At 39.3% G+C, this 24,476-nt stretch overlaps 1 protein-coding gene across 1 annotated transcript in view; it reads right to left on the minus strand.

The window, feature by feature from the left end:
- The window catches only part of LRIG3 (leucine rich repeats and immunoglobulin like domains 3), a 38,262-nt gene extending 17,559 nt beyond the window's left edge, over window positions 1-20,703 (minus strand). The window contains exons 1-3 of the mRNA XM_038154383.1: window positions 20,260-20,703; window positions 13,008-13,079; window positions 12,661-12,735 (exon numbers count right to left, since the gene is read on the minus strand). Of these exons, the coding sequence (XP_038010311.1) occupies window positions 12,661-12,735; window positions 13,008-13,079; window positions 20,260-20,447 (335 nt within the window). The 5' untranslated portion in view covers window positions 20,448-20,703. The remainder of the gene's footprint in view (window positions 1-12,660; window positions 12,736-13,007; window positions 13,080-20,259) is intronic.
- Window positions 20,704-24,476: the final 3,773 nt, after the last annotated feature.

The raw sequence follows: 24,476 nt of genomic DNA on the forward strand, positions 1-24,476 counted from the left end.
ATAACTACACAACCCTGGCAAGTATTAGTTGTTAAATCCCCTACTTGAAAATAATTTTCAATTACAGAAAAGCAATAAAGTATGTTATCGATACATAATATTAATCCAAAATCACAAACTGGACTAGTCAAAATAAATTTTCATTAATATTTCTTAAAATATAATTCCAGAAAACTATGAAAAAAATGCAATATAATCAAATTACTGCAATTCATGGCTTTTAAAAAGAGATGCAAAACTCTGTAACAGTCACCTATTTCTGAACAGCAGAAATATCTGGCACTTGCATGGAACAGTATGCCACAGTATTGTAATGAAATAAGGTTACAGCTGTTTTCTATTTTAAGCAAATTAATATCATAGTAGCTAAATACAGTTTAGCCTGCCTGAGTTTTTTTGAAAACTTCCTTGGCATGGAAGTCTACCTGAATTTCCAGAAAAAAACACAGAGCTAGATTATAAAGGATGGATGACAGTGCAGCCCCCTGAAAAACACGACATTCTTTAATTGTGGAATTACACCAAGTATTCCAATCTACAGGTTTTTCTAATGAGTTAGCAAAGAACAAAAATTCTGCATGTTAGAGATCATTACAGGAGTTTTGGACTTCATGTCTGGTCAAACTTCAGCTCAGCATCACACCCAATTCCACAACAAAAAGTATGCAACAATCTGAAGATGTGGGTATTGTAGTTGGTTCTGAGGAACATCCCTTCTTTCACTTTCACACATGAACTTTTTCCAGTGACCCTATTTCATGTTCATACCCAGCAACCTTCCAGTTCTTCCACCTCAGCCGCATGCTGTACAGAATCATACACTGCACATCAGCAGCATTATTGTTCAGGGCTACCACTACATAGGTGAAAGCAGATCACAACCAATTAAACAAATGTAACCTGAAATAATTCTTGTTACCTTGTAAATTCAAGTCATTCTAGCTGTGGTACATTCTAAACCTTGTTTGATAATTACCAAGATTTAAGAGCTTTTCCCAGATCCTAGAGATTGCAGGCAAAAGCAATTTTAGTAAAACTATCAACAAGAATATTAATTCTGGAATGTGTTTACCTTTACTGGAAATACTTGCTCTGGATCAAATAGTAAGTCACAAATTAGGGTAGCATGGACAACTCTCATGTATTCAAGGGGTGTGGGGGAACTACTGCTCAAGACAAATAAGTCCTAACTCACAGACTGAAACAGAAGTGAGATTAATGGGCCTTCTGACCACATATGGGAATGGGTAAGTGATCCTGCAGCCCCTCAAATGCTGAGCTTGTATCATGTTTCATTCCTTAGGCTGTCAGGTATAGGTACACTGCATTTTTTAACTCTTAGCTGAAAGTATTTATAATAAATGGAAACAAATTACTTTAATAAAAAACAACAACAAACACCACCACCGTGTGTCAGTTCCACCGGCCAAATAAGAATGTGAGTTAGATAATATAACAGGTCACAGAACCTTGCCTTTATGCATTAGTTTGTTTACAAGGTAATTACTAACAAGGTATTAAAACTGCCAATTACTTGAGTGACGAATAAAATTTTCCTTGCAGTAAAAGTGTGCTCCAGCAGAAGCCAGCAATTTCCTGAACTGCCCGCCTCCTAAATTGCAGTGTGAAAGTGTTCAGTTATAAGACTGCTTGCACAGTACTGTCTTTGTGTCAGCACTGCTCCATAAAACAGAAATTCCTCACAACTGGCAGGATAATAGCCCCTGTATTACAAACTTTAGTTGGACCTAATGGAACTGAATAAAACTTTTACACCATCTTCAGAGTAGCACTTAAACCAACTGGCAAATTACCTGACACAGACCAAGTTACAACAAAAACAACCAAACAAAAAAACCTGCAGCTTGTTTGCTTCAGGAACATTTTCTTTTTTTGAGATGGTAAGGCCATATTGAGGAGTGACAAGCAACTTCTTTTGCTCACTGAAACTGCAGTACACATCATAGTCCTAGTCCATCTCACAATCAAAATCAAACCAGCCCTAACTGAACCTTCCTGCTTAATCATATTTGTAAAAGTTACTTAGCTGCAAAATAGCTGAACAGTTCACTCCCTATTGCTCCATCACCCTAGTTCACTTTCTCTTCAAAAGAATGTAAGTATAATAATTGACACCTGGAAGATTATTCAGCACTGAAGATATCCAAATAGTTCTACTTTAAGACCCAACTTTATTTAAAATGAGGAAGTTTAACTTTAATTTGATTTTCCTTCATAATCATCACTTAAGAAAATTGAAAACAACAGTGTATCACCCTCCTCATAACTGCCAAATCATCATCAAAATTGTCAAGAAGAACATGTTTGAAAACACAAGCCTGTCAAGACAAAACTAAAGAACACAAGTGTGGACACAATGACATAGAAGTTTTTCCACTGAGAAGAGGGTGGGGGTAAGAAAAGCCAAAAGAAAATCTTTCCTGTGAAATGGTACTATTGCTGTGCTCAGACAAAAGGAGCTGCATACACTCCATCGGTTTAATTTAGACCGATGGAGTCTACAGACCTTTAAAAACAGACCTTTAAGGTGGGCTGAGAGAAACAGAGATTCCCTGCAACAAGAAAACCAGCACATCAAGTTCGCCCAAAAACGAACCTGTAGCAATTTGATAACAATTTCTTCATGTGGAAGGACCAGCAACCTGCTGCAGCTTCCTTACAACTTCTCCTGTTACAGCTAAAGCAGCAGGACCACCAAGGAATGCAGATAAACCCACCAAAAATATCTCCATGAATTTGGATGTGGCTTTTGCAATTTGAGTGCCTACACCTTGACTTGCAGCAAAAAACCCCACAAACCAATGACCAGGAGTGCATACAGCCTGATTTAATTACTTTTATATAAGCCTGTGTGAGTACCAGCTCAAGAGAGAATACCAGTTTTTCATTATGTGTATCAGAAAGCTTAGCTTTCTTGTCAACATTCATGACTTTAAACATACCAAGATGCCAGAAATCCTCTAACGGCCCTCTTAATCCTGATCTTAATATTCATTTTTATATAACCAGCTGCCATGAATCTGACATAATGACTTGTACTTTCCTTACTCTGGGGAAATACAAAGCAGGTCAGAAACTTCTGTATCCATTTTGTTGAGCACCTAGTTAACACCTTTCAGATATAAAAGCTCTTAAACGCTAAAACATCCACCCCCCCACCCCCCCCACCCCCCCCCAGTTTTTTAAGATATGAGACAGTCATACTGTCTCTTGATAAAGATTGTCAGTATGAAATGTTTTCTACCTAAGAAAAATATCCACATAAGCTTCATGGTCCTGATGAGTTGTAACTCATCATGCACACTGTAACCTGGAAAATCCAAGGCAGGAACAGATTAGGACCTGATGTCCTGTCTTTTGTTCCTCTTTGAAATCTCAGCACAAAAAAACACTCCTGCACTTCCAGTATAACTTTTTCTTCCAGCTGTATCCTGATCTGCAGTGTTTAGGAAGCTTCTTTGTTGGATCTCACCCTACTATTCTGACAAGGAGTATGTGTAGGAGCCTGGAGGTGAAGCAACCTAGGAAAAACCAAGTTGTATAGAAAGACAACTTTGGAGAAGACTCCATGCAGCCTGTCCTGCATAACTGTTAGATGTAAAGTAACTATCTTAACATATGCCTATTACTCAACTAATATAGTACCTCCTGTCCCTCAACTAAGCCCTGAGAAGCAGAATAATCTGAATCACAAAAAGACAAATTAAGCCATAGTGGAATCTCCTGCTGGAAAACAAGAGTAAAGAGGAAAAAAGAAGCCTTCTGCTAGGAATGGATGCATCTTTCTGACCAGAGCTGAGGCCGAGACACAGAATTGCATGGATGCGTAGTCTGACCAGATTAGAGCTTTTGGAGGCAGCCATGTCAGAGTCCTTACAAAACCAACATGACTGTCCACATCTGAGCATGTTCTGGGTGGTCTCCATTGCGTGCCACTACAACTCATAGCCTCCTTTTAAATTTTTCTGGGTTTTTCACCTGCTCTTCCCATCATTCACTAGCTGACATATTCATATAGCCAACACATTCTTTCTTGCAGTCCCCCTCCTCCCCTCCCAAACTACTACAAACATACTGTGTGGAAGAAAATTGAAGCAAAACTAAAAAACAAATTATATATATTTTTGTATTTTGTAAATACAATATTGTAAATTATTGTATATTAATACAAAGGATCAAGACTGTAATTGGAAGAAGTGCTGGAAGATACATACCTTGTGGCTTTTAGGATAAGACTAGACAACTTTAAGGAACTCTCATCAGAAGAGCCTCAGTAACTACTACTTCAAGAAGAGCAAAAATGTTCTTTTTCTTCAATTTATACTCATTTGAATACTGGGCAACATTGTAATGAACAATTACCTTATTTAAAATACTGAAAATTTAGTTTTAAGCTGAACACTACCCTTACAAAAAAAGCAGCCTCTAATATGAATGGGACTACATGCTCTTCTCACAATTAAGACATCCAAGTGGACTGAGTTAAGAAAGTCTAGAGTTTTGTTTTTTTTAGTATTTGCAAGTGTAAGTCGTAGAAGTATTGCAAGTGAAACTGTTTTTCTTCAAGACAAAATCAGCAGAAACAAAGCCCAGATTCTGGCTCACTTCCCGTTCTACTGGTAGGTTTGCAAGTCTGATGCCTCTCTCACACACGAGCTTCTTGCCTTCCTTGCAGCAAGCAGCTGTTCCCTCTTTTGAAGGTCTCCTTCATTCCATGATCCATGCCTCTCATTCCTCTTTCAAGCCAGATGTCAGAAATACTCTGCTTTTATATTTTGTGTTTTTTTAATATTACACAGGCATAAATAGAAAATGAAAACTCAGAACTCTGAAGGATACTGATACTCTGTCCAAAACTTGAAACCAAAGGTTTATTGATTCCCAAATCAAACATAAACTGAGAAAGGGAAAAGAGGCAGACTGAAACAGTGATCAGATACATTCTCCTCATCAAAAAGAAGAGACAAATCCAAACTTTCAAACACATGATACTTCCATAACAATTCTCTTCTGATTCCAGTCACAGTACCAATATGCAACTAATTAAGTTTTCCTTCCAAACTCTCTTCTTAATACCCTGATGTCTGTTTCCAATTCAGTTTTCTGGCTTTTCCAAAATAATCACAAGTTACTTAGCATGTGATAGGCAAGTGAACGTGTAAGTTCATCCCTTTATTTTAACAACTGTAAACAAAAGCAATGCAAGCATACCTATTTTGGCAAAAGCTGACAACAGGAATAGCCCATTGCAGACTTGGTGAGCTGTGTGACAGTTAGTTAATGCTAACATCCTGGAAAATTTTAAATATGACGTAGATAAAATCAGCATAGTGCCCTCGAGTATTACAAATCATCTTTCTAATCTAATGTATAGAGTTCCTAAGTAAAAACACCTATTCTTTATCATTACAGAGCAACCCTCCCTTTTAGAGGGTGCAGACAAAAGTCTAAGCAGTTTAGACTGCACGCCCCTCTAGATGTACCCCTAACTTCAATCATTCCAGGTGAGCAATGTTCTTCCATCCACTTCTCTATCTCTCAAGACACAAGTGATTTCACTGCTCTATTGCAATCACCATCATCAACTCTCTAAAATATAATCCAAACACTTGTACCTGACCTCTCCATTTCATTCTCACTTCTCACACCTTCCATATCATATGCCCTACTCCTCTGTAAAATTCCTATCACTCTTCCATTCTGTCGTATCAGAACAGTGTTCTCTATTTTTGTAGTCTATTACGATTCTTTTTAATTCACGTTTTCCTTTACAACTCTGATCAGAAAATCATGACAGATTGATCCACTGCAAATAGCTCATAAAATTTGCATTCTTTTCCATTCTCATTGCAAATGCTTTAATCTAGGCTCTCACTCACACAATTTTTGCTAAAACAAACTCTGGGTTTCTATGTACTCCTTCTCTTTCCCATCATTCAGCCTAAACTGCTGCCATAAAATTGAGTTTCCATGTCTGTAAGTCTGACTAAGTCAGGTTTCGTTTCAAATTCTTTCATTTACTTCCTCTTAAGTCTCCACACCAAATGTCAGAGACTGCAAGAACTAATTCCAGTAAGTTCCTCACTCTAGCTTTTTGCTCACAACTTCATACCAAGTCACACATGGCTTACCACCACTCTCAGTTTTGGGACATTCTCCAAGTAGCCTTATGCCTGAAGCCCAGTCTGGCATTCCTCTATCCCTTCTTTCAATCCTTCTTCAAAACAAACTCTTCCAGGCAGCATCCAAATCTTAATCCTTCCCATAATAAAGTGGTAGCTGAAGAGATGACAAGGATGTAAAATATTTGACCAATGTTTTCTTCATACTGGGATCCAGACTCCAGTTGAGTATGCTAGCTTTATAAACAAACAATACCACTTTCTCTGGCAAGCATAGAAGGAAAAGGCATTCACTCCTACTGAATGTAAGCTTTCATTTTCAGGAGTTTCATCTAAACATCTTTCTTGTGACTGCAGTTTTTTAACTCCCTACCGAGACAGTGTTCTCCCAGATTTTACACACAGCTTTCACTACCAGACCACTGTGAGATGACACAGAGGCAAACTTCTCATACCTATCCTTCTGTCTTTACTGAAGGCCTTCCACAGAGGTTTAAGTTATTGCCACGAAGTGCAAACTATCTCTCTTATTTCCAAACTGTCAGCTGGGACAAATACATGATTTACTTTGAGTGTATGCGTCAATTAGTTAAATTTTATTTCTCAATATGACTATCTGAAGCCTGAGCTGGGATGCCCATCGTCAAATAATATGGATAAATACATTATTCCACATTTTAAACAGAAAGGGACATACAATACTAAAAAAACAAAATTTAAAAAAATCCCTTCGCAATAGTAGAAGGGATTAATTGCTACTTTTCTTCAGTAACTATGTGCATAAAGTAAGATAAGTAATCAGGCTAATTTTGTAGTGGCTGATCAGAAAGCTAAATTTAAAGCTGCAATAGTTTTTCTTACTATGAAAACTATGTGACCTGTGCAGTCACCTAGGACTGGCTACTTTATAGTTCTTTTGTCCTGTTTTATCTCCTGACTTTTTCTGTTAGTACTTTTTGTTCGTTTACCATTTTAAACATCCAGGATACAAGACACATCTTCAAAGTCAGTACATTTAAATTCAGCACATATTGACAGAAAGACATTACAAACTAAAGGCTGTAGAAAACCTTCAGAGAAGAGGCTTGTGGATTCTGTTCATCGTCTAACAAACACATGGCCACATTTCAAAAAACTGCCTCAATTTTGGCAGCAGTTTTAAGTATCTCAGAACTCAAAAGCAAACAGTCCCTGCCTTAAAGGCTTACTGTACAGACAGAGTTGGAGGATTCCCCCAGCACAGCAGAGAAAAACCTCTACCATGTCACATTTTCATTATGTCTCTCATAAACAAAGATTTCACATTCTTAAAAAAAAAAAAAAAAAAGTGAAGCAGGAACCTAATATAAAACACACATTAATGTAAGGCTTGAAAAACATTCCTGAACTGTGACTCATTCATGCACCCTTTAACTTCCACACCACGACTTTTACATTTGCCTCTCTGACTTTACTATGACCAAGTATTTGATTGTCTTCTAGACTAACATGGTCAGTCCTTACAACGTAACAACTCAAATCACCTACCCCATATGGTCTAGTGCCTTTAAATAAAATATCTCCTATTCAATAAAATGTAAAATTACAAGTCTATATAAAACACTCCATTCTTGAATACTAGTTTAATGTTAGAATTTCACTATATGCACTGAAGACTTGGGCATGTCTAGTCCCTACTAGCTATAAGTGCATTACTACGGAACATATCCTGGATGCGGGTAATGAGAAACATGGAGGCTTTAATACCAGTTCTACACATGTGTTTTGATAAGAACAATAAATTCTAGTTGGCGAGACAGGATACTTCAATACTCAAAGCTCTTCTGTCTCTTCATAGTCACTGCTACCTTCCATACTTCATAGTACTCAAGGATACAGTGTGCTGATGATGTTGGACAGTGTCTACAACTATGTATTTTTTTTAAATTCTGCAAGTAAAAGTACCATGGGTTTCTTATTCAAACTGCATACCCTTAAACAAAATTTTATATAACACTGTTGAATTTGCAAATCAGTCTCTTCCTTACAAAGTACTAGTAACATTAGAAGTAGTTAATATTTTCAGAAGAATTTTTAAGTAAAACCTCTATGCAAATAGTGGTTGGTAGTTAAAACACCAAACAGGATTTCTAGACAAGGCTATTGTACTTACACAATTTGGTTTCAATCTGTTTCTGATTTTTCCCCTAGGTCCAAAACTACAACTGCGATAGGCCTGAAAGGCAGTATTAGTTTTCTTCTCATGTGTCAAGATCACTGGTTCAGGCAGATTTTTAGATAAATAGGACAGAACTGGTACATCTTGGATAAGCAATGTCATTAGAATGGAAACAATACTCAGAACTTTCACTTGTTCTCCTGGAACGAGGGCATTAGTGCCCATCTTTGTACCTGATACAAAAGCAATCCATCTATCGTGGAACAGTAAAAAGTAAACTGTTGTTTTTCCAAGAAATGAGTAATTCTCTACTACAAAAAGTTAAAGCAATTCTACATTAATTTAACTGGTTTTACATTTACTTCAGGAAAGCAAGCTAGAAAACTTCTAACATATTTTACTTCTATGGATAGATAAATACACTTACATTACCATGTGTGGTGTCTGCACATTATATACCTGTGATAAGCAATTGTTACTACATCCAATATTCTCCTCAAAAGCTTATGCTGCCAGCATGTGGGGGACCTGACCTCCTGGCTAGAGCTACTGTGCTGACAATCTCTGGCAAATACCCAAACTTCCCTCGTCCTGCCTTTATATACTGCTCTCTTCATGCCTTCTCTTATACAAGGCATACAAAAGGGCTTGGCGGCTGTGCAAAAAGAACACCCTGCAATTTAATTTTGAGAGACTTGACCTAGGCCTCTGGACCAGATATACCCCAAACTACCATCCATGAAGCTCACAGTAGTATCCAGATTCCCAGGAGGCTCAGAAGCTCTAACAAGGTATTTACTCATCACATGAATAAAATCACAGATATATCTCCAGCCATGTAACGAGAGTGTGCCTGAATATCCTTGTATACTCACTCCTTCACACTGACACATCTCCCAGGGTGGTGGTGAGGGGGGTGTGCCTGCCTGATACTTTTCATTCCCAAGATGCTCAACCCTCAATTGGCATTGGTAAAAACAAAATGTTAGCATTGCTGTTTCATGTTACAGACAAGACTGGGACCATCTCCTGCTCAGGGTATGTTTACCCTGAATAATTCATTAGTATGTAAATATCTCATTTAGATAAAATATCAACTAGATAGCTAGAAATGAGGTAGCTCCAGAAATGGAAACTGGACTAACATGATAATCCACTCATGCTTGTTTATATCCTTCAAAGAATTCAGACATACATGGCTGTGTGGGGATACCTGCACTATTATGGAGGCATACCAGCAGTGTAATTTCCTCTGCAGGGCAAGAAAATTCTTGCAGAACAGATAAATTTCTAAGGCTCCCCAGCTCAGTGAGAATTCTTCATAAATGAAAGAAAAAAAAACTTGTAATAGAGCTTCTTCAACAATGTAGATATTGGCAAGAAAAGAGGGTATCGTTTCTACAGCATTCCTTGAAGATTCTTTGGAAAAAAACCAGTTGGCTCATCAACTGACAGCGATGAACCAACATATATGTATCTCATAAGAAGTGTAATCAAATCTAGAAGACTATCACCCTCTTTTCTGCTATCATTTGAAAGTCAGAACAAAGACTCAACATGGAAACAGTGGTTTGCTTTGGAAAGGCTTCACAACCCCCTTTCTTATAAAACTTTAAAATCCTGGAGAAAGTCATCAGATGTTTCTCTGAAGAGTGATTCTAAAACTTACATTCAAATTGTTCCATATGTGTTCTCTTCACATGACTTAAGATATATTAAATCAGTTTGATTCAATCCCTTCAAATAACATCCATCACAGAAAAACCAAATGCATGTATTTTTTTCCCTTCTTAAAAAAAAAAAAAAAGTATTATTAGCTTATTTGTCTGGTCATGCTACCACAACATCATATGTGTCTTATGCCAAGCCGCTGTATGTTTATTTCTCTTTATTTATACTATTTTCTATTAAATTAAATATCTTTACATAAGTAATATCCAACCACTAAGAACAGGAGGCTCAGGAAAGATCTTACTGCTCTCTAAATTACCTGAAAGGAAGTGGGGGTCAGTCTCTTCTCCAAAGTAACATGTAACACTACAAAAGAAAATGGCCTCAAGTTGTGCAATGGAAAGTGTAGACTAATATTAGGAAAAATTTCATCATGGTAAAGGTTGTGAAGCATTGTACCAGGCTGCAAAGGTAAAAAGGATTAAGCCACCATCTCTGGAGGTATTTACAAGATGTGCGTATGTGGCTTTACAGACATGGTTTGTAGAAGACCATGGTTTGTGGTTTGTACAGACATGGTTAGTGGTGACCTTGACAGTGCTGAGTTAATGGTTGGACTTGATGATCTTAAAGGTCTTTTTCAACGTAAATGATTCTATGATTCTACTCTAGGTTTTAGAGACAAAAGAAACAAGATGATTTATTTTTGGAAAATACAATACAAGTCTAATTTTCTGTTCTATGTTCATCTGTTTTAATATAAAACAAACAATTATTAACTATTGTAGACTGGAATACGTAAATTAACACAAAATATTAAAGTAATTATTTCTGCCATATTAAACTCCAGGAATCTTTGCTGTAGTCATAAAATAGGTATTAAATCTCAGCTGTAGCACAGTTACACCCAGTAATCTCCTTATTCACACACAGAATTAGAATGAAAACCAGCTAACACCCAACCAGAGCAACTTTAACTGCATTAGTAGGGTGATAAAAGCTTTAAGAAAATACTTATTTTTCTTTCAAGTGTTAGCATATACAGTGCATAACAAAAATCTTACCATGTCTGACTGCCTGAGTAAATGTCCCAGGCCAGGGACATAAGGATATGAAACGAACAATTCAACAGTGACTGATAATTATTTATTCTCTCAAAGGAATACCAAAATTTTTGCACAGCTGCAAAATAATGATTTTAGCTTCCTCAAAGCAACAATTGTTGAGTTTCCATGAAAAGGAGAAATACTAAGAATTCAGAAAAAAATCAAGACCATATAAACAAACCACTTCATTATGCTAGTATTTCTAGCCTTGTGGTAAAAAAAAGACCTTAGCAAGGTGGTAAATATATATATATATATACATATAAAAGAAATTACATTTTTAGATCAATTAGATGCTTGAACTACAGAATGCTATGCCAGTGTAAAAGTAACGCCAAAGCTACTGCAAAATAAAATATGTGCTTAAATTTAACAGTTATTTGTCAGACGCCATCTGCTTTTTCTTTCATTCTTTTCTGATTCTGATCTGTAAGAAACCGCATCAGTATCAAATGTCACTTAGTTCTTACTCAAACAGAGCAGCCCAGACACAGCGGCTGCACCAGCTGACTTGGCTGACCTAGGCCTAGAGTAAAAACAAACCCCTATAAATCACCAGATGTAAGCAATTGAATAGTGATCAATTTAATTAACTGAACAGCTTTCCAAAGTTTATTGTATTGTTTTAACCCTTCAGGATTCTTCAAGAAAGGTAACTTGCAATTTGTATTCAAGGACAGGATTTGGCCAGAGGGCTTCATATTATTAGCTTTAGACACTTTAGATTCCCACTGATAAAACACAAATCCCACACAGGAAAATCAGGTCTTTTTTTCTAACTAATAGTATGATAGTAGCTACTTTTCTACACCTTCCTCCAGCAGTTTATTGAAACTAAATCACAGAAAAGAAATCCAATTAATTTATCATTAAAACATCAGGAATAAGATTTCCTTTAAAATCAACTTTTTTGGTTATGGGCTCTATATGCCTTTTACAACTTTATACTCATATTACAAATGAACACCAAGTAACCTACCCATTTCTTTCATGAAATGCAATGAACACGGACACAATCATGTGTCACAATTTTATGTATTAACTGCAGAAAAAAAAAAAAAAGTGTCACACATTAAAATGGGCTCCAAAAAAAAATTTTCAAGACATTGTCAAAACATCTTCTAACCTAGATACTTGTTCTGGAGCTGCATCTCGAGGGCACTTCCCTGTATTGTCCAGCGAAATAAATGGAATTGTGCCATGATTTAACACATCAGGATCTCAGCCAAGATGCGTAACGACAGAGTATAAGTCTTGTTTTAAAGACAGCACTGTACAAGTTTGTGTAACATTTACAGATGCTTGTACAGTGCCTAGCACAACACGACTGAGGCTTCTGGGTACTACCACAATATAAATTAATTCTAATGCAGTCTTTGTATTTCGGAAGCACAAAAACTACAAGGATTAAGCTCAATTATACACATTTTAAAGAAGTACTAAATAATATGACATAATCGACTTCCTAACCACAAGCTGCTCTATTTCCAATTACTTTACTTTAATCTCTGTAATGCACATATTTCCACGAACCCTGTAGAGTTAGCTCCACTAACCAGGGACAAGAGTAAGATTTACTTACAAAGAGAGAAGAGTTATATTTGCCGAGACTGGTCCCAGATCTGGAATGATCTCCAATTCATTGTTGTTCAACTTCCTATTAATATTACAAGAGGAAGAGTTAGCTTTGATGTTAATTTAGAAGTATGTACATTGGACTTGCTAAACTGCTGAACTGTGTCACCTCGAAATTAAAAAATAATTCCAGTTTCATTTAATGTAAAATATCAGAACAGCAAGTATCTTTGTTGTTCAAGCAACCATCCCTAGAGAAGTAACTATGCAATTAGCATACGCAAACACAGGTTGGGTATTTTTGGTTGGGGTTTATGTTTTGGTATGGTTTTTAATTAAGACAAATTAACTTACACTTCCTGAAGACTGTGAAGGTGATCCAAGATACTGGTCTTGATTGAAGATAATTTGTTGTGACTTAAGTCCCTAGGAGGTTACAAAAATAAACAGCCTGTCAGTTTTGCCATACGGTATCAGGTAAAGCAGTGCAATTTCAAACCAAATTATGTTCTCACTTGTCTCCAAGTACATAAAAAGGTTTTTTTATTAGCAAAATTAGAATAGAAAATCATTTGCTTACACAAGGTATAAATATACAAATACAAATGCAAATACCTTCATCACTGCTAGCAGTATCAAAGGAACTCCTAGTATCTCTAAACAATACAGAACTGTTCATTGAAATGCGCACAGGACCCATGGAAAACATCTTGAGATGTTTGACTCAGATACACTGACAACCCCTTTCCCACATCTCCTCACAACAAAAAATATGGCTATAACAACTCTTGGTTAGTTCAACAAGGAAAATTCAAAAAACAATAGTCATTGCAGTCTCATTCCTTGGGTTAATCATAATATTTCACTCTTTTCACCCACATCTCAAAAGCAATGCATAGCCCACAAATGCACAGTGAGGACCACCCATAAATCCCAACTGTATTTTCATGCTTCCACAAAATTCCAGACACCATTCCCACATAACAAAATTTAATGGAGATCTTAAGAAATAGCAGAAGAAAACAGACATAGCAAGGGTGAATTCTGAGTTTTAAGATGTCTGTATACTGGTGATATAAATACCACACTTAATTACCCTTCAAGAAGTAGCTTGAACCCTTAGTTTGTGCTATGCTGAAGATCCCAGCATATACTGATGCAGCTTATAAGCAATTGTTAACACTTGCAGCCCTTGGCATGAAACAAGCCAGGTACTAAAAATGCAACACTTCTTCTTGACCACAAGAAATACTTTTCCTTACAGGGCCATGCATCTTCATCCTCTCAAACACCTGACATCATACAAGAGTCCTAAGAAATTTTTGCTGTAGCCTCAGAAATACTGGACACATAAGAAAAATAAGAGTGACTGCAAAGTAAAAGACAGAAAAGCTAACTGCAGGAACTCAAACCTGCATATCTCTACACCTCTGCACAAGTGGTACAGACTCATAACTCATCTTGTGACCATGACCAGCTCTGCTGAAGGGCTAACCTTAGTCACTCATGCACCAAAATGTGCCCTTTTCTGTTCCCCTACTACAGATTATCGCTACCTCACCAGCATCGATCCAGCCATCTGCAAGCATTTGTTCCAAGTTAGAACACTGCATTTAGCCAAGCCAGCTAACAAAAATGACATTATTTTAGTGAGTTCTTAAATTCACTCCAGTGAGTGTTTGTAATGCAAACACATAAAGAAATGAAACAGCACACCTCAGCAGTGAGCAGCTGTACTATCAGGTAAAGGGGGCTTTAAAAAGCACCCTTTTGAAAAAAAATTGCTCACACTCCATGATACTTTTCCCCATGGTAATTAAGCACTTAAGAGGTATCCACCATACCTGGGGTCCTCATCAAGCCACACAAGCATGAAGTATCATTTCAAGCTGAATCTATGTGGAAACTACATGATTCATCACTTTTTCTGGGTTAGATGACTCAGTAGAGTCATCTCTCCTGAGCACACCAAACACAGGTCTGACTGCCATGGACGTGTCTGCTCTCCATCCACAGTTCCAGAAGTGAAGAAGGCTGATGAACAGCATATGTCTGCTGCACAAAGACCAGAGCTGGCTTAAACAAAGCCAAGTTCAGGGTCTGTGCTAGGCATTCGGCTCTGTGACTAAGCCCTGAAAACCCACAAATCCAGAGAACTCTAGTTTCCCTGCATCCATGACTCCACATCATCAGGCACAGGAGTAATTCTGCAACCCAGCCAGGCACCTAAGTTTCCTTAGCAGAATATGTGGATAGTAAAACTCTGTTTCAAGATTCACCCAACTGACTCGCTCAATGCTGCCAGGACAGTTTCATCGTCAGTTCTGTCCTCTCCTACAGTTGGCAATTAAAAAATCCCCCAGTAATAATAAGAGTTAAGTATAAAAAATACCCAGGCACGCATGGGCATTATGAGGGGTACCACCAGTACTTAGCTGTAAGGTGTGCTCTGAGCCAGCCAACTGGACCAGGCCCAGCAAGCTGCTGAGCATGAGAGCCTGGTTCAGAGCCACAGGCAGGGAAAAGAGATGTGCTGTGTTTCCCAAGCCAGGACTGCACAGGGCAGAGCTGAAGGTGTGAATGGCATTTTCCAGAACAAAAGAAGGGGTGAGGGCTGGGGAAGAGCCACCTACAGAAGGGGAACACATTCCACCATCATCATGTGGCCACAGAGGGGATGTTTTCAGAGACTCAGCTCTAGACTCAAGCACCTAATATATATCTGTGCCTTGGCTTTCAGGTGTCTAAACCCCCTACAGATTTTCCTCTTAACAATGGAAAACCAATACAGTGCCAATATTTTCAAAAGTCCACTAATTTTAGTTCCACCATTATGATTTTGAGTTCTCCTGTATATGAGGTTAACCACACTAAAGTTGGAGGACTGCATCTCTCACTTCTTAAAAATCTAGTGCAAACATTCTCCAGGCCATACACTGGAGAAAAATCCCTTTGTTTAACATCTGAAGGCATTAACTGCACAGATTTGAAATTCTCACACTGCATTCTTAAGTGTAAATACTGAAAAAGTATGCTGCTACAAAAATCTAGACAGCAATCTAACTTGGTCCTTTAAATGCAGCGTAGAGACAGCTTTTGCCCTTAAACTTAATTCAATATTTGGCTTCAGTCTGTAGGGATTGTAAGAACTATGCAAATAAACAGCCAAAATTCAGTTAAGTTATGGCTGTTAGTGTCTAACATGTTACTGTTGTTCACGCTTCAGACAAGACTTAGCAATCAGTGATTATTTCAACAAAGAGCTTTCAAAATTAGTGCTAAAAACCTGCATTTCTTCATTTCACTTAAAAACTCTGCAAAAGGTTTATTTAAGGCAAGTTTGCCTAAAGGACCTACCAGACAGTAACAGACGTGAGTAGATTTGTTCTGCTGGAGTTAAAACATGTTAAAAAAAAAAAAAATCTGGCAGAGTCCTTAAACTATAAAAATCCTGCAATTACAACCACTGCTGTGCATGATCACCACACTGGAGCCAGACACTTTCACTCATAGCTTAAGCTCACATCCATCTGGAGTCTATCAAGGCAACCGTGAGCGTAACTAACACTAGGTTTCAAACTACTTTTTTTGGTGTTTGTTTTTTAACACTAAAGATACATTCACATTCACATTTTCCAAGTAGCACCTACTTTAAAAAATACATACATAAAAATTTCTTATGCCTGGTTTACTCACACCAGATTGTCAAACACAAGATGGAAAAAAAAAATCCCAAAGCAAAAAACCAACAAAAAATGCCCAACTCTCCAGACAATACTGAATTGCCTGTTTCATACAGTATATATGCCTGTCTACCAATAGTTGCATAAAATATGTATTATAAATATTTTATTAAACATTACTTCAGTACTACTGGCATAGGAAACGTCAAGAAAATTCGGTAAAAAAAGCCCTGCAAGTTACATTTTAAGTTCAATTAGAGTGAACTGGTTGGAAGTGAACCAAGAGTTAAAATATTTGCCTTTTACTAATAATCTAAGTGAAGCTTAAGCCCTTAGAAGTTTTTCAAACTTACAAGCACTTGGTTGGCACAATTTTTTTAAATATAAAATCTATCATCCCAGTTGCAAAGCTACAAGTTTGTTTCAGTCCAGTGCATTTCTCAAAATACCTTAAAACATGTATGAACAAAAAGCTGGAAAATTAAATTCTATTTTACCTTCACAGAAATGGAACTGACATTGTTCAAACATTATTACTATGTGTTTTCCATTTCTGAATTTTCCTTGTATGTTAAAACCAAATTACTAGAGGGGAGAAAATTCCCTCCGGGATTACTTTTGCTACTAGAATCTCAAAAGTCATAAAACATAGAACATACTCTGAGAATTCAGAAATCAGATACATATTAAGAAATTCTTTATAGCAATAGTAAGCATATATACTTGTTCTTCACACATTTCTAATAGAAGTGATTGGACATTTCAGAAGAATTGCCTCCACTTGAGAAAGCATGCCACAGTTTTCACCCTCAAAGGACCTGTTCTATGCAAGAAACTATTTTCTTTGCTTCATTATGTTTGTATGACCATTTTTTGTAACTCACAAATCCCAGCATTAGCTGAAACTTAACTCTGAACATCAGTGTTTGTGTGATTAAAAACTGAAAGGAAGCCTAATGCATAGAGAAGGCAAGTGCTTCTTCACACATTTTATAGATACAACTTTTAGACTCTAACTTAATTTACAACACTTAGTCACAATTATCATCTTCTTCCTTAGAGAACTCAGAAACCTGAGCCCCAAGTCAAATTTTAACATGCAAATCCAGCAACAGTTCCTTAATCAGTCCCACTGGGGCCTATAGAGCTGCTAATTCAGCAGAAATCAGCAGAGCTGAAAAACAAAAACGCAGGCTGTAGCTGTTTTAAGACACTGATCCAAAGTGACTCATAAATCAGCTTGCTATGTTCAAGCTTTAGTCTGGAAAATACTGAAAAACAGCTGTGAAAACCATACAGCTTTTTTTTCTGGCAATTCTGGTAGAGAACTAGAGGATTTATAAAATGTAAATACTAAAGATGTAATACAAACACAAGTGAAAACCATTTTTCAGACTTTCCCTCCTGCCCCACCGACAGTTCTAGCATTCCTGAGTGAACCTGGCAAAGGGTACTGCAGTACCAGTGGGAGCTTGCACACATGGAGGACTCTGGCCAATGCTCAACACTCTTCCTCCTCCACCAGCTCTAACAACCCCACATTCCTGCAATATCAGGATACATATCCTGGAATTAAATGGAAATCCAACTTCAAAACTATCAGTACACAAAGCCATAATAAATGTTTATCAGTTTTCAGCAGACTGTTACCTCTCAGGAAGGCAAGGTAATAGAAGAAGGTTTTTTTTAGCTAAAATCACAGTGAAGTTGGCAATTATAGCCTGTTTACACTCCACTTTGTGAAGAGACTTCCATACAACGCAGTAGACTCACACCTGCCACCAAGAAGAAGGGGACGTAAGTCAGGTTCATTTTTTCCCCTCTTTGTCCATTCTGAGGTCACTCTTATTTCATTTCAGCAGGGAATGTGAACAAAAAAAGGCATGAAAGTATGCAGTAGGAGTTTCAAAAACCTGCTCTCTGTATGGGTGAGTAAAGATGGGCAAAGGTGTAAATCCTAACATGGGCCTAGACCTTCTCAGGCAGAAAAACTTCCACTCTCCTGCTTGGGGGTCTCACCTGTCTATGTTAAGAACGTGGTAAAAAAAGCTGTTGTTTTCTCAAGAGGACTGGAAAGCCTGCAATTAAACTACTAGCCTTTGGCTATACCCACCAGAGAGTTTCATGGAAAACACAGTAGACATATAGAAATAAAATTCATAAACAGTCTTTAACAATTTGTAATGTGCAGTTTGTTGCAACAATAATCCAAACTAGTCAAACCTTTTTTTGCCTATGTAAAGCTGAATGCATTAATTACCAAATTGCACAATCCCAGGTCCAAGTACTGGGGTAGCTGGAGGTAACAGACAACGCCACACTCTTCCTTGTTCTTATTAAGAGGGGAAGGAAGAAAGAGCTGGGTACTACTAAGGCATTTGTCACAAATAAAAGAAATATTTACACAAAAGCGGCCAGACCACATGGTTTGGTGACACCTACAAAGATGTACTTCTGTGAGTTTAAAAGCAAGTGACACAGCTGTCCAATGAGTAATCACAGCAGGGTTTCTTACAACAGACCAAAGCTTATTTATACAAGCGGAACTTATTTTCTCACACTTTTAAAGGAATGTGAACTTGCATAAGGGCAATTTACACTACCAAGGGAATTCTAATTAGAAAAAGGTCCCTTGTGCTAACAAAAAAAAAAAGCCCTGCAATGTGTTTTATTGTCTCTCAGGAACATAAGTGGAAAAAACAAATTTGGATTATTGTTAATGAATAATGCTTTTTAAAGCAACTCTAAAAAAATGAAAAGTTCTGTGATTTTCCCGTTTTTATTTACCACATCTGAATTTTAACAGCATTGATGTATGCTAAGAAATTAAACTATAAAGCTTATTTGCTATCAAAACAAAATCCTTAGGTTTTGTCAGAAAACTTAAGTGGACACACTGAAACACTTCAAAAAACTAAGAGGAATGAAATATTATAGAAAGCAAAACCAGTTGTTGAATGTAAAGCGTTGAATGCAGTAGTAGATTTGTATGTTTCAATCACGTAAGAAAAAAAACCAAAAAACGTTTCTTTCCCCTCACACTTTCGTGTACCAGTCCTGGAAAAATTCAACTCCCAGAGCCATGCCTGTGTTTAGTTCCATATGGTGTCAATACAGCCATCCACATTTCATGAGTAAAGCAGCATGACCTCCAGACGAGGCAATTGAACAGAATTAGCCACAACTAATTGAAAGTCTTCCTGTTTACTTTAAAGCCCTTATCTCGATCTGCTTTGAAAATGTAATAGAAAATTAATACGACTAATATATAAGATCTTTCAGTGACAAGCGATTAAAAACAAATGTGAGAAGTACTTCGGCCATTTTCAAGCTTTTAGATAGCTGACCTAATTTATACTTTTTCTATAAAAGTTTATCACTGAAAGTTAACTTTTCCTCATCGGGCACTTGAGTTCGCGCAGCCCGGGGTTCGGCCCCTGCGCGGCACCGGGCCGAGCGGGCCCGCACCATCGCCCGCGCCAAAACTACCCAGCAATGAAGAGCTGCACGAAGAAAACCGATGGGAGCTTTCCCAGCACACCGTGAGGAAAATCACATCAGCGGTAACGTGATGATTACTGCACGTTGTCTAAGAAAGTCAACAGAACTTTTTCCTCGCCGTCTGCGACACTGAGCAGCGCTCCCGGGCCCATTTCAGCCGAGCGCTTATCGCCACCGCCGTTGGGGGCCGCAGCCCGCCCCAAGGGACGCTATCCCGCTGCGGCCGCCGGCGACCTCGCCGCGCCCGCTGACAGCTCGGCCGCAGCCCCAGCGCTGCCCGCTCCCGCACCTCGCTGCCGCCACCACACCCGCGCTCCCCTCAAAGCCCGCCCGTCCGCGGCCCCGGGGGCAGAAGATGGCGGGCGGGCGGACGCAGACCGGTGCCCCCAGCCCGCCACGGAGCCCGCCGCCCCGATACTCACAGCTGCACCGCCCCCCGCGGCAGCCGCTCGGGCAGCCGGCTCAACTCCAGGCGGCTGCAGGCGACGAGGTGCCCGGCGCAGCGGCAGGGCGCGGGGCAGCGGGCGGCGGCGGGACGGCCGCCCAGCAGCAGCGGCAGCAGGAGCAGCGCCGGGAGGACGGCGAGCGACGAGCGGGGCCGGCGGAGCATGGCGGGCTCGCCGCTGTCCGCTGCCCGCGCTCCCGTCCCTGGCGTTCGCCCCACTGACAGAGCCGAGCGCGGCACGACCTCCTGCTTCTCAGCGCGGGTGGCGGCCGCCGCTCATGCCCCGGAGCGACCGCTGAGGGGGGAAGGCGGTGGGAGACGGGTGTGTAGAAAAAAGTAAAGAAAGCGGGAGGGGACCGCAGCGCCGCCACCGCCGCCAGCCACTCCGCAAACTTTCCGCCACCTCAGCCCGCCTCCGCGCGGCCGGGGGAGCCCCGAGCACGGCCCGCCCCGCCGCAGCCCCCTCCCCGTGCCATGTGACAGCAGAGGCCGGGTCCCGCGGGGCTGGGGTGTGGGATGGCGGGGCAGGGCGCGGGTGGGCCGGCATCGTGCCCCGCTGCTGCCAAGCCTTGGCGGTGGCATCCCCGGGCCCCCGCCCCGCAGCACGGGGGGCGCTGCTGTGGGATTTTGCTGCCGTCCTCTGCCTCTCCATGGGCGGGCGAGAGCGGGCCCTGTGTGCCCTGAGAGTCACCCACAACGCCCGAACCAAGGAGGGAAGGCACCATGGCCGTGGTCGCGCAGGGTTTCCCTTTGCCATCACACCAGGTAACGTGTGTCGTGGTAATCCAGAAGCTGCTCTAGAGGCCCCAGGCTTCCCAGCCAAGCCTGGGGTCACTGGCATGTAAAAGGTGAGGTGAGGTTAACTCCTGCCTTCCGGGTCCTACATGGCTAGTCCAGACACCGTAATTAAGCCCATTATGTTCCCCACAGGATCCCGGCTCCAAAGGTTCAGGGAAGTGGGCAGGACGTACAGATTCCACATGTCTGAGGTAATCCATGTAATTTAAGTAAATACTTATTGTTCAAGTTCCATATGTAAGCGCAGACCCTGCAACGGATTCAATTACTAAAGACTTCACACCCCCCTACTCTGCAGGAGCAGCCGCCATCAAATTCCCCAGGAACACTGCTTTCCCTCCCACCTTTATACGTGCATCTGAAAGATGGCAGACATCTTAGACTCTGTGAACTTGGAGCCTCAAGAAGTTCGACAGCTCCAGTATCAAGATTTGTAAGGCTGAAACTTAGTCCCTGTTTTTATTGTTTCCATGTATATCTACTGATACTGGGATTTTTGTTAAAGAAACAATATTTTAGCCAGGAGTCATGAGCTTGCAAGACTGACAAGTCCTAAGTAACTATAAACATTCATGTTCCACTGTCAACACGGCTGTTTCAGATGCATACGGTGTGCAGAATTCTGCAATGTTTTGTCAGCTTGTGCTCCATTGACCACTGGTGTTCCTTAAGGAAATTACCGTGGAAAAACAACAAAATGCTGCAGGAACGCACTTTTTTTTTTACATATAAAAGCAAGCAAACAAGCAAAGGAACAAAATATAGGATAGAAATTACTTAGTATGTCTTTACAAGTTATTTTTTATTCAAAGTGTATGAATACTGTCCTGGTACCATTGGCATGTCAGTATTGCAGTTCCTTTTCCAGTCTTCATTTGGAAAACATTAGGGTGACAGTAGATCAACAAAGCCTGTGAAACACTAGGCTGTTCTAAACAGACAGCAGGACAGTGCCCACTTTGGATTTTTGAAGCTATCCATGATTAGTCTTTCGTTGTTTCCATAGAAATCAGTGGGAAAACTTCCCAAGTTCCAGCATTTGTTCTAGCAGTCCAATTGTTTCACACTGTAACACCAAGATAAAGTGAACATGTTGTGTTTATGTATAGGTAAGATATGCTATACTTGCTAATTTTGCCAAGTAATCAAAAATTCAAGAGAATGATCTTTATGTTGCTCCAGGTAATTATTGACAGATCTACGAAAATTTAAATAAATTTAAAGTAACTAAGCTTTGTATTATAGTTCTCAGAGTGCATGGCAAAGGGCCTCTCTTTTCTGGGAAAAGTGAGCTTCTCTTATCTTGAGTGTTGGTAAGGGTGGTGATTCACTAGTGGGTGGCAAGAGAATCATTAAGCTGTCACTTTTAACATCCAAGGAAAAGAAAATTAGAAACAAAGCATTTTGAACTTAATTTATCATAGGAGTCAATAATATATATGGTGCTTAGGTGAACTATGGAACAAGAGAGAATCTGAGAAACAAAAGCAGGGGAAAAAAAGAGATGAAAAGGGCAGGAACTTCTGGTTTTGTAATTTTGAAAACCACTCATGCAGTCAGGGAATACTGTGTCCTTAGAAAAACCTAATGCATATTTAGTGCTAGTAATATATGAAGCTGGTTTAAGTTAAGCAAGGTAAATCAATCCAGAAAATTAGTTCATTTGTCTTTGCAGCTTCTCTTCTCAAAATAATCGATGTTATGAATCCTACAATGCTGATATATGCTTATATGTATGTGTACTTCAGAGTCCATGACAGAAAGTCTTTCTTCCCACAGGGAGATTTGCTGTCTTCAGAAGTCTCAGGGACTGGTTGTGCACCTCATATGGGCACTGCAAGCTCTTGTGACCCTCAGTTCCAGGACTGTCTTCATCACTGGTTTTAGCTTGAGCGTGCACTGTGACCATACATAAGCAAATACAAGTCACTCCTTCACAAGTTTGGCTGTACTACATTTTATAAGCTTAAAAGTAAGCTTGTATCAAAATAAGAGGTGTCCCATTCATCTACCCTGTTGTCTCCACATGTAGCAAGGAACTTCTGGTGACCATTCTTTGGCATTGGCAATAACATATGGCAGATTCACCAGGATTAGGGGACTGAAACCCCTTAAAAATAATAACACCTCCCCTGCTCCACAACACACACACAAAAACACACTTTCTTTAATTCTGAGTTGGAATAATTTCCTTATCCAGTTTTCCATGTAGCTGCACAAGGAAGAGACTTTATTTGTGGTTATGCAAAGACAGGTCCTTTCCATGACAGCCTGAATGCAGGTCAGCCTGGAGGAATGATGTTGAGGAGTGGGGAGCATGGCTGCAGAGAAAAATTCTTGTAAAACTAGACTCTCAAGCTCTCTCTTTGGCGAACGAGATTAGTTTCATCCACAACACTACCAAGCATGGTCCTGTGGATGAGTTGGTAGTGGAGGACAGGGGGTTGTGTAGTGAGATACAGCCCACTGTTTTGGATGTTCTGGCTTGATTCTAATAGTATCATTTTCAGTCTTTGATTATTGTAAATCAGAGTCAAGTTCAAACATATGTTGTTTAATATATGTATTCACTTCAGGCAAAAGACACACCCAGAAGCTGTGTGATTTTTTTTTTTTGCATATCATTAATGCACTGCAATCAGGCACTGCTTTCAAATAATCTACTTCCTGAAAAAGTCAAAAATAATTTACCTATTGCTAAATTAGGCAAAACTAAAGTACTATACATTTTCTGTTCTGAATTCAAATTAGAATCCTTCATAACATTAGTAAGAGTTCAGTTAATCTAATTACAGGTTTTTTATTCACTTTGCAAAGGAATCTCATTACATAAGACAATCAGCTATAGCTGTACATAGTTATGTGTAGTTAGATCTGCAGCATTAATATCAGAAGGTCAAAAGGCCTGAACAGTTGCATCCACTAAATTTTAAATTATTTTGTCCACTAAGACCACCTCAGGAATTGAAAGTCTTCCCATGTACTCCTGGATCACCTTGTAATCCAAATCTGTGTCTGGTATTCATTTCAGATTTTTCTACTTTTCATGAGTAAATGAAGTGATTTGGGTAGGGTTCAGCAGCAAAAAGCAGAAGCGAAGCAGAACAACATTGCTTACACTTTGACACATCTCACTTCTGATAAAGTGAGATAGAAGCCAATGGCCCATCTATTTACTTTCCAGTCAGTAAATAACCCTGTATGAGCAGTGACAGAATTAATGTCCTGTCTGTTTATTCCTAAGCTACCACAGTTCAGTTTTATTTCTTGTCAAAGAAGATGTTTAGGGCTATCTGAGAGAAGGAAATGAAGAGTTCATGCTCTCAAGCCCATTACTGTCTTTTGGAGGTTCACCAGTTTAGTCCATTGAAAAGAATATTCTTAAAGCTAACAACT

This window comes from Motacilla alba, chromosome 1A, assembly GCF_015832195.1.
Source record: "Motacilla alba alba isolate MOTALB_02 chromosome 1A, Motacilla_alba_V1.0_pri, whole genome shotgun sequence".
NCBI classification, from domain to species: Eukaryota; Metazoa; Chordata; class Aves; order Passeriformes; family Motacillidae; genus Motacilla; species Motacilla alba.